Genomic DNA, 10738 nt, shown 5'->3' on the forward strand with positions numbered 1-10738 from the left:
CCGACAGGCACGGAACATTCCTTTCTGCCCAAGTTAGAATATGGTTCACCTCTCTCTGCACTGAGAGACTTCTAGTGCCCCTTTGGTGATTGATATAGGCCACAGCTGTGGCATTGTCGGATTGAATCATGACAGGACAATCCCGTAACCTGAAAGTCCAGGCCTTTATATCCAGACGTATTGCCTGAATCTCTAGGATATTGATGGACAAGGTTCTTTACTACTGTCCCTAATACTGCTCTCCAGCCTGAAAGGCGGCATCCGTTGTTACCACTTTCCAGATAACTGGTCTGAAGGATCTTCCTTTCAGCAGATTCTGGGTTAGTAACCACCAAGTGAGGCTTTGGGACACTCTTGGGGACAGCTGCATTGGCAAGTCTAAAGATTGAATTATTTTGTTCCAAGCAGACAGGATACTGTTTTGAAAGTCTTAAATTAAACTGGGCATAGGGAACTGGTTTAAATGAAGCCACCATGGTTCCTAACAACCTAATGTAAAGGCGAATGGAGGGATTGCCATTTAACCTGACCTTTCGCACCAACTCTCATACAAGGACACCTTTTCCTGGGCTGCGTCTATGATCAGACCCAAGTACTCCAGCCCTTTTAGCGGTATTAAGGAAGATTTCTCAAGGTTGAGAATCCAACCCAACTTTTCACATACTTGGTTGTAGTGCATACACTTTGCTCCAAATGAGTCACCGACTGATCTATTAGTAATAGATCGTCTAGGTATGCTACCACTGTTATGCATTGTGCCCTTAACCTGGCTAGAGGTGGGGGCCAGCACTTTTGTGAACCCCCCTCTGTGGCTAGCCGAAGGGCAGGGCTACAAACTGAGAATGCTGCTGTTCTAATTCGAACCGCAGAAACTTTAGGTGATCGGGAATCTATAGGGACATGCAGATATGACCCTGATGTTGATTGATGCCAGAAGTTCTCCTCCTAGGATAGAAACTACTGACCTGATCGTCTCCATGCGAAAGGAGCAGATCTTCAGGAACCGATTTAGAGTTTTTAGATCTAGAATGGGTCTGACATCTCCATTTGGTTTTGCTACCATAAAAGACTTGAATAAAACCCCAAACCTTGCACTTTTGTGGGGATCTGTTTGATCACCCCTTGAGATATTAATCGGTCTAGTGCCCGAAACAGAGATCGTCTTTTCTCTAGATCTTCGGAAACGCTTGACCTCAGGAAGCGAGACCATATAAAGTCCTGAAATTCCAGCTTGTACCCCAGCAATACCATGGAGATGACCTATCTGTCCTGAATTTCTTCTTTTCAGACTTCTGAAAACTACAGAAGTCTTCCCCCCACCTTGGTGAAGGGGGTTGCCTATTCATAATGAGGCTTTAGGATTCTGGCTTGCACGTTTCTGACCCCAGGACTTATTTTGAGCCTGGGTCTGACTCTGAGATCTTCCTCTAGAGTGTGACGGTGGAGGCTGTCACCCCTGCCTAGAGGCAGAAGCCCCTGGTGTAGTCGAAAGAGCCCGTTTAAATGAAGGGCGTTTATACTTTCTTTTGACTGGCAAAAGAGTACTTTTCCCACTAGAAATTGTTTGGATATATTTGTCCAAGTTTTATCTAAATAGTCGCTCCCCATGAAAAGGGAGCCCAGTTAGGAGTCCTTTACATGGTGCTTCAGCTGACCAAATTTTTTAATCACGGGATTCTACGCATATGCATAAGCGTAAGGCGGGACGCCTGGTGAATAGAATTTTTAAAAGCATTTATGGCAAAGCATAATGCTTTTGGTAGTTCAGCCAAATCCCTAGCTTGTTGTGCAGGAAGCTCTCTAAAGACCTGTTTAAATTGGTCCTTTAGGGATTGACAGATGCTTATTGCAGCGATTTCAGACTGAGTAATGGCACCTACCATGGAAAAAGTAGATCTTAACAGGGATTCCAACTCCTTAAGCATTTGTGCATTGTCTACAGGACAAGTTAGGCCTTTAGGCTCGATTCACACCTATGCATTTTTAGAGCTTTTTGTATTTTGCAGATTTGCACTACAGTCCATGTAACATGGTTTCCTATGGAACACGTTCTGTAGTGCAAACCTGCAAAATGCAAAAAGCACTAAAAATGCATAGGTGTGAATCAGGCCTTATTCACGTTGAAAATTGCAGCGTCAACTGCTGGTATTTTCCATCTTTTGGAGAATTTCTCCTCCAGGGGATAGAGAATTGCAATTTTCTTAGGAGGGAGAAAATGCTTATCTGGGTGATCCCAATCTGCAAAAATAAGCTGTTCTAGTAATGCATGTGCAGGAAAGGCATGCAAAAGTTTGAGAGGGTTTTAAGGAACCCAAGGAAGAAACTGAACTTTCAGGAGACTCCGTTAGGGGTAGCACGAAATTAGAAGAACCATTTCCGTAAGAGATTGTATCAGCAATTTCTCAGATTTGAGAGGCTGAAAAAGGTTCATCTACTGTCGTTTCCTCCGCAGAGGAATCATCATCGGTTTGTTTTTCCTCCTGATCGACTGAGGGTAACACCTCATCCTATGCCCACTGTTCCCCTTGCAAAGGTTCTGAATTGGGGGAGGGGGATCTAGCACACTTCCTATCCATCCGAATGAAGGTTGCGATTAAAGCCACTAATCTTTCTTCCAAACCCTAGAGGGAGGAAGAAAGGACATCTTAAGTATTGTATACAGGGGCTGAGATGTGAGAAGCAGTTGCACCATCAATTTGTTTCAATGGCACACCCTGGCTTGCCATAACTGGTAATTCAGGCGAGGATGACAGCATGGAAATGCGACTCAGTGTCCTAGAACCTGGGGGTGAAACCTTTACCTTTTTGGTTTTTGTGGTGTCTTTTTTGGTAGGCATAGTCCTAAGTACAAAAACAGAGGCACTATACAAATTGCACTTAATTGCTGGAAATAGTAATGACATTTAAAGCTGCTATACAATTCAGCCTAGTGCTGGGAAAAAGGTGTCGTTCCTGTATCAGGAATGCCAGTTTGCAACCCTCACATGTCCCACAGCTCTTGTGCCCCTGTGTGCAGGCAGCTTGTTTTCTCCTCGTCAAGAAGAGACTGTCACAGCTGTGTTGGATTTGTTTTTAGCTTGCCGGGTGTCCTCGTAGACGTTCACAGCAACGTGCTTAGGCCCCGCCCCCTCAGAGAAAAAAATTCTGCCCCTTTTTACTTTTAAAATGTTCCCGCACTTATGTGCGGCCTTTTCGAGCTCACCGACCCAACACGAGGGGGGGTAATGTAAGGAGGGTACAGCGGCTGGCGGGAGAGAAGGGAAATCCAGCAGCGCTGTGGTGGTGGGGGGGTGCTAGGGGAGCACTTAGGGGGCTCAAGCAGCAGAAAGAAGAGGAACAGAGACAAGAGAGGTGGTGGAGGCGGCATTTACTGGTACTAATCTCCTGTATTTTCCTCCTGCATTAGCTGAATGCTGGCAGGACGGAGAGGAGGAAAAGATGACTTTCAGCTGCTGCAGGAGGGAAATAAATGGAATTGGTTCCAGAAATGCCGCTTCTCCTGTCCAGGTTCGCAAGGAGGGATCACAGTCTACCTGTCCCCAGCCCACGATCAAGGGGTTGCCAACCATTGATCTATACTATTACATGAATTCCTAAGTCACAACCATTGTAATTCAAATGACCATATTACATATTACATTCACTAATTGACTTTCAAAACATTTCACCAATGAACTCCTCTTCTTCAGCTGAGTGACCAGACTGATTTATATTCCAAAAGCATCGAGAAGTAAGCACAATGACTGAAAATCGATCCCCAGGACAAAACACAGGGAGCATAGAAGAGTAGAGACAAGGAACCCCAACACTTATCTTGTAAGCTCTTCCACTTCTCTCCCCAATGAACGCCGTCATTCTGAGACCAAATTGTAAACGTGGTGTGGTTCAACTAGTACCCGCTCTGAGGTCACCAGTGATAGCACACAGGGTAAACCACCATCTTCATATCCTAATTAGGAGATAACTCCCAGAATCCCAGCAAGGGGTAATAAACGTTTACCCTGTACACCCTGCTACCTAGGAATACTGCATTTATCCTAGGAATAGGGATCCTGCATTTATCATAGGGATCCTGCATTTATCATAGGACTAGGGATCCTGCATTTATCCTAGGACTAGGGATACTGCATTTATCCTAGGACTAGGGATACTGCATTTATCCTAGGACTAGGGATCCTGCATTTATCCTAGGACTAGGGATCCTGCATTTAGCCTAGGACTGGGGATCCTGCATTTATCCTAGGACTGGGGATCCTGCATTTATCCTAGGACTGGGGATCCTGCATTTATCCTAGGGATATAGTTGTAATTATTGTACTTCCCTGGAAAACACTGAAATATAAACCATACTCTCCTGAAGAAGCAGAATTCATCTGTGAAATGACAGTCAAATACTTCTGATATACACCTAATTATTGAATGTAATATAATTAAAGTACAATGGTTGTGACTTATAATGTAATGGTATAGGTATTTATGCTACTAATAGGTGCTGAGGGGGGGGGGGGGGATTTGGGAGCAATGGCTTACACCAATTGTGTATTGGAAGTACTGTCTTTTATATTTTGAGGTCTATGTATTTTATATGGTACTAATAAAAAAAAAAACGTCCTAAATCAAAGTTAGATGAATCAATTCGGCAACTCAAGAGTCTATTATATCCTTTGTTTCTGAGTAAGCTGCAGATTTAAAGACAGAAATGTAAAATTAGGAACCCCAGAAGCACATTATTGGTGCCCCAACATACACAGCGCATGAAATGGATTTTCATTTTGAAAAGTCAATTATACATATGCCTAGGGGAGGAATGCAGTGTAAAAATTTGTATGAGCTTGTAGATTGTTTAGGCTTGTAACGCTTGTTTGTTAGTAAAACCAAACTGCAATTACGCAAGAGAGGTAGGGACTCTGCCAAGAAAAAGTAAATGCAATGCCATCCATCCAGGCCAGCATGGGGTCCTGGATGCTGGCCTGGATGGATGGCATTGCATTTACTTTTTCTTGGCATTAGAGTCCCTACCTCTCTTGCGTAATTGCAGTTTGGTTTTACTAACAAACAAGCGTTACAAGCCTAAACAATCTACAAGCTCATACGAATTTTTACACTGCATAAGGTGCAGGCTCCTCCATCCCCCTAGGGGCGTGAACAGTGTGGGTCCCTGTAAGTCCTTCAGGGTGGGCTTCTTCTTTCCTGGGGAGACAGGGGCGACCATCAGAACCCCTTGGATTCCCTAAGCGGCTCTCAGAATCTTGGGCGATAGTAATACCCATTTCACCTTTGAGTGATCCAACTGTCCCCCTGAAGAGGCCATATACTGGTTGAAACGCGTCGGGGCTCAACTACCATACAATACTATGTCATACAATAATGTGTAACAAACATGTTAGTTTATTGGATTGTGGAATATGTAATGTGTATTCTTTGAACCAGATGATATATTGTACATATTGTATCTAACCATATTACATTGCATTGGACATTCTTTAAATAAAATCAATTTCTTTATGTATAATTATGATTAAGATATTTGACTTTGCTATCCTGCTGCTAAAAAGCCCCACTGGGGAAACTCTTACATGATACAGGAATTAATCTATTCAAACCATATGATGAAATTTAACTCAGCTTGCACAAATGTTTCTGCCCTTTGTACAATAAATGTTTTATAAATAGACCCCTAACAGTTCCGTCTATTACCAACAAAGAAAGGGAGGTATAAGTTGACAGATGGAGCCGATCAGACCCTCCATTGCCTTTCATGGAGCAGCTGATGTAAGCGGACATGTGTATTGACACCCGCCGACATCTGATCTAATAAAAACAGATGGATGTGGGATCCGTTCTCTATCCGTCTGGCGGATGAGATAACAGTCAAACATAAATGGACAGGCGGTCTGTTTACATCTGACCACCCATAGAGGACAGCGGGCTGTATCTGTGTCCACTCTGCCTAGGCGGAGCAGACACAGACTCCTCATCTGAGATCGGTAGACAGATTTCCTGCTAAGTAGGCAGATCCCCTGCCAGAGTCCAAGCGTGTAAATGGGTCCTTAAGTGCAGTCTTTCATAGAAACTGGCCATCTAAATACACCATTCATGAAAAACAAATCTGATAGGTTAATATGGATAACTGCATTGTACATACAATACAGCAACACATCTTGCCCCCCCCCCCCCCCACATTACATCCTATTCTAGGCCAGGATGATGTCATGGCGTGTCCATATGTATACACAGTACTATGTTATGTAACACCCCAGAAGTCAGAGTCTGTGCAGAGTACTGACGGAGGATCTGTCTGTGTACGCGGAGCCAGCAGGTATTACTGGTTTCCATCAAGGCCCAATGAGAAAAGGTCAGATAGTGAGTGGTTGTGGGAGGTCGTGGTGCCATTCTCTCACCTCTGTAGTGCTGGATTACCCCCTTTGGATAGTTGGCCCATTTGGGTGTCCCAGGGACCAATGGACTGTCTCTACTCGGGGCCACAAACTCCACTTTATGGGGTTCATCTGCCCCCTCAGCTGTGGTCACAAGACAAATCTTCTCGTCATCACGCCGAGATCCCACGATGACAGTGATGAGAGGTAAGGCCTGAGAGACAATACAATATACAGGTTACCAATGTACTACAAATCCCTCCCTCCCCTTACACAACACACCATGACTGATGAGAAGACCTGAGAGACAATACAATATAAATGTTATCAAAAATACATGTAGATCCTGGCAGAAATCTTGTGTGCTGCCTCTGCTCACCCTTATCAGTTACATTCTTTTCCAAGGACTACAGATACCCCCCCCCCCCCCTCATGGTGGGCAATGGCAGAGTTCTGTAGTTCCTTCTTCTTCATGTTGTCAGACCAGGACAGGAAGTGTCTTACTGGCAGGATTACAAAGAGTAAACCAACACAGACGCCTCATCTAAGGTTGGAGAACATGAAACAGATGACATGTTTGACTTTAATCATAGTAATCACATACTGGGGTCAGGTATGGGAGGGGGGACTTTTCATTCTACTCATTACACTAATATCATATCTGGCACCGACATTACACCTTGCACTGATACTACACCTCACACTGACATAACACACAGCAATGAAATGAATCGCTACCAATGGGTTACATCACCCAAACTACCCCATCCCTCCATTATAGACTGTCAGTTCACATCACCACTTCCCTTCCCATACACAGCATATGACTGTATGAGTCAGGATCTGTGCAACGCACCAATGACATCACACCCTGCACTGATATCACACCTAAACAATGACATGTCACCCAGCACTGGATATCAAACCCTGTACTGGTATTGGACCCAGCACTGATACCACACCTCGAATGGTTATTGGGCCCAGCACTGAGATCACACCCAGCACAGTTATTGCACCCAGCACTGAGATCTCACCCTGCACTGTTATTGCACCCAGCACTGAGATATCCCCCTGCACTGTTATTACAACCAGCACTGAGATCACACCCTGCACGGTTATTACACCCAGCACTGAGATCTCACCCTGCACTGTTATTGCACCCAGCACTGAGATCGTATCCTGTACTGTTATTGCACCCAGCACTGAGATCTTATCCTGCACTGTTACTGTTATTGCACCCAGCACTGAGATATCCCCCTGCACTGTTATTGCACCCAGCACTGGGATCCCACCCTGCACGGTTATTGCACCCAGCACTGAGATCTCACCCTGTACTGTTATTGCACCCAGCACTGAGATCTCACCCTGCACGGTTATTGCACCCAGCACTGAGATCTCACCCTGCACGGCTATTGCACCCAGCACTGAGATCTCACCCTGCACGGCTATTGCACCCAGCACTGAGATCTCACCCTGCACGGCTATTGCACCCAGCACTGAGATCTCACCCTGCACGGTTATTGCACCCAGCACTGAGATCTCATCCTGCACGGTTATTGCACCCAGCACTGAGATCTCACCCTGCACGGTTATTGCACCCAGCACTGAGATCTCACCCTGCACGGTTATTGCACCCAGCACTGAGATCTCACCCTGCACGGTTATTGCAACCAGCACTGAGATCACACCCTGCACGGTTATTACACCCAGCACTGAGATCTCACCCTGCACTGTTATTGCACCCAGCACTGAGATCATATCCTGTACTGTTATTGCACCCAGCACTGAGATCTTATCCTGCACTGTTACTGTTATTGCACCCAGCACTGAGATATCCCCCTGCACTGTTATTGCACCCAGCACTGAGATCACACCCTGCACGGTTATTGCACCCAGCACTGAGATCTCACCCTGTACTGTTATTGCACCCAGCACTGAGATCTCACCCTGCACGGTTATTGCACCCAGCACTGAGATCTCACCCTGCACTGTTATTGTACCCAGCATTTAGATCTCACCCTGCACTGTTATTGTACCCAGCATTGAGATCTCACCTGCACGGTTATTGCATCTAGCACTGAGATCTCACCCTGCACTGTTATTGCACCTAGCACTGAGATCATATCCTGTACTGTTATTGCACCCAGCACTGAGATCTTATCCTGCACTGTTACTGTTATTGCACCCAACACTGAGATATCCCCCTGCACTGTTATTGCACCCAGCACTGAGATCACACCCTGCATGGTTATTGCACCCAGCACTGAGATCTCACCCTGTACTGTTATTGCACCCAGCACTGAGATCTCACCCTGCACGGTTATTGCACCCAGCACTGAGATCTCACCCTGCACGGTTATTGCACCCAGCACTGAGATCTCACCCTGCACGGTTATTGCACCCAGCACTGAGATCTCACCCTGCACGGTTATTGCACCCAGCACTGAGATCTCACCCTGCACGGTTATTGCACCCAGCACTGAGATCTCAACCTGCACTGTTATTGCACCCAGCACTGAGATCTCACCCTGCACTGTTATTGCACCCAGCACTGAGATCTCACCCTGCACTGTTATTGTACCCAGCATTGAGATCTCACCCTGCACGGTTATTGCATCTAGCACTGAGATCTCACCCTGCACTGTTATTGCACCTAGCACTGAGATCTTATCCTGTACTGTTACTGCACCCAGCACAGGTGCCGCTCTTTAACCATGTGATTGGCTGTGTCCAATCACAGCCGGTCACATGTAAACATGGAAATATCGGTAATCTGCTGTCATCGCCTCACACTGACAGAGTGTGTGGAGAGGAGAGCCAATCAGTGACATCTCCTCACAGGGGACATGAAGACATGTAATCAGGGCACTGATTACAGTAAAGTCCCACCAGTGCCAGCAATCAGTGTAAATTAGTGATGCCAGCAAGTGCCACCTATCAGTGCTGCCCATCAGTGTCACTCATCAATGCCCATCAGTATCGCCTATCAGTGCGGCATATTAGTGTCTCCTCATCAGTGCAACTTCATCAGTGCCGTCTAATCAGTGAAGGGGAATTATTTATTTACACAATTTACTGACAGAGACGAAGAAAATGTTTTTTGTTTTTTTTCAAAACTTTCGTTTTTCTTTTTGTTTTCAGTAAAAAATAAAAACCCAGCAGTTATTAAATACCACCAAAAGAAAGTTCTATTTGTGAGGAAAATAATGGCAAACATGTCATTTGTGTACCGTGTTGTGTGACCGCACAATTGTCAAAGTGTGACAGCTCTGAAAGCTGGTCTGGGCAGGAAGGCGGTGAAAGTGTCCAGTAAGCAAGTGGTTAAAGGGATGAGGTGGCAACCATAATGACCAATGTGTGGCCCAGAAAGTATGACATGGGAACACAGGGGCTCTGAGGGGACATGCACTCCGCCCACTCTTCAGGTGAGCAGTACCCCCAGTACTAGGTATGGCTCCCCCAGAGGCAGACCCTGATATCACACCCAGCCCTGTGTCATGTGACTAGGAGGACACGTGACCCGCCCTGTCATGGTGTACAGAGGGGAGAAGGGGGCTCACCATAGGCAGTACATAGCCGGCGTTATAGTCAGTGTGTTCTCCGATCAGATTAACCCGTCCGGGGGAGAACACCGCGATCTCCGGATCTCCTCCGAACTTCTCCGAGAAAACTCGGCGTGCCTTCTCCTCTGGAGCCGACATACTGTGTACACTGTGCCGCCCCGCCCACACTTCAGAGCGGCTGCTGGACTTCCTGGTTGTACTGCCAATCATGTAGCTGTAATACCGAGTGTAGACAGCAGGGGGAGAGCGCTTCTGGCTGCTCTCTCACCATAGAGAAGCTCAAGCTGAGCTTTGTACATGTATACAGTCACTCGTTGTAGTGCTGAATGGTGTGTGTTATCTTCCCTCCTCTCCCAACCAGAAGTACTGGTGATGATGGGCCCACTCACTGCTAGGTCCTCACTGACACACTTGGTCGTAGACTGAAAGCCATTTACACCTGTGATGTAAGGGTTAGCGGGCTACTCTGTAAGAATGTACAGGAATAAGGCCACAAACAGCTTGGCGAAAAAAATCAGTTGAATATATGATGGAAATTGAATGCAGTACAGTGTAGCTCTACATACAGATAATTGCCCAGACATAAGGGTACTATGATATAAGAATGAGCAATAAACCACTAATTTGCACTTAAAGGAACTATAGGAAGGTTAAATTGAACTGGGTGACTAGAGTCTAAACGGCCTCAACCAATTTGGGGGAATAGAAAGAGTGGTGTACACCTTGTGCATACAACACTAATAGTGTTTTTAGTGTGTGGGTACCCTTGGAGATGGTAGAAAGTACCTGGTGGCTAGT

The 10738-nt window shown here is 45.9% G+C and overlaps 1 protein-coding gene across 1 annotated transcript in view; it reads right to left on the reverse strand.

The window, feature by feature from the left end:
• The window catches only part of GALK1 (galactokinase 1), a 51393-nt gene extending 41228 nt beyond the window's left edge, over nucleotides 1-10165 (reverse strand). The window contains exons 1-2 of the mRNA XM_077459680.1: nucleotides 9938-10165; nucleotides 6402-6591 (exon numbers count right to left, since the gene is read on the reverse strand). Coding sequence (XP_077315806.1) covers nucleotides 6402-6591; nucleotides 9938-10150 — 403 coding nt within the window. The 5' untranslated portion in view covers nucleotides 10151-10165. The remainder of the gene's footprint in view (nucleotides 1-6401; nucleotides 6592-9937) is intronic.
• Nucleotides 10166-10738: the final 573 nt, after the last annotated feature.

The sequence above is a fragment of the Lithobates pipiens genome, unplaced genomic scaffold (assembly GCF_037356315.1).
Source record: "Lithobates pipiens isolate NorthernLeopardFrog02 unplaced genomic scaffold, aLitPip1_a1.2 Scaffold_28, whole genome shotgun sequence".
In the NCBI taxonomy this organism is placed as follows: domain Eukaryota; kingdom Metazoa; phylum Chordata; class Amphibia; order Anura; family Ranidae; genus Lithobates; species Lithobates pipiens.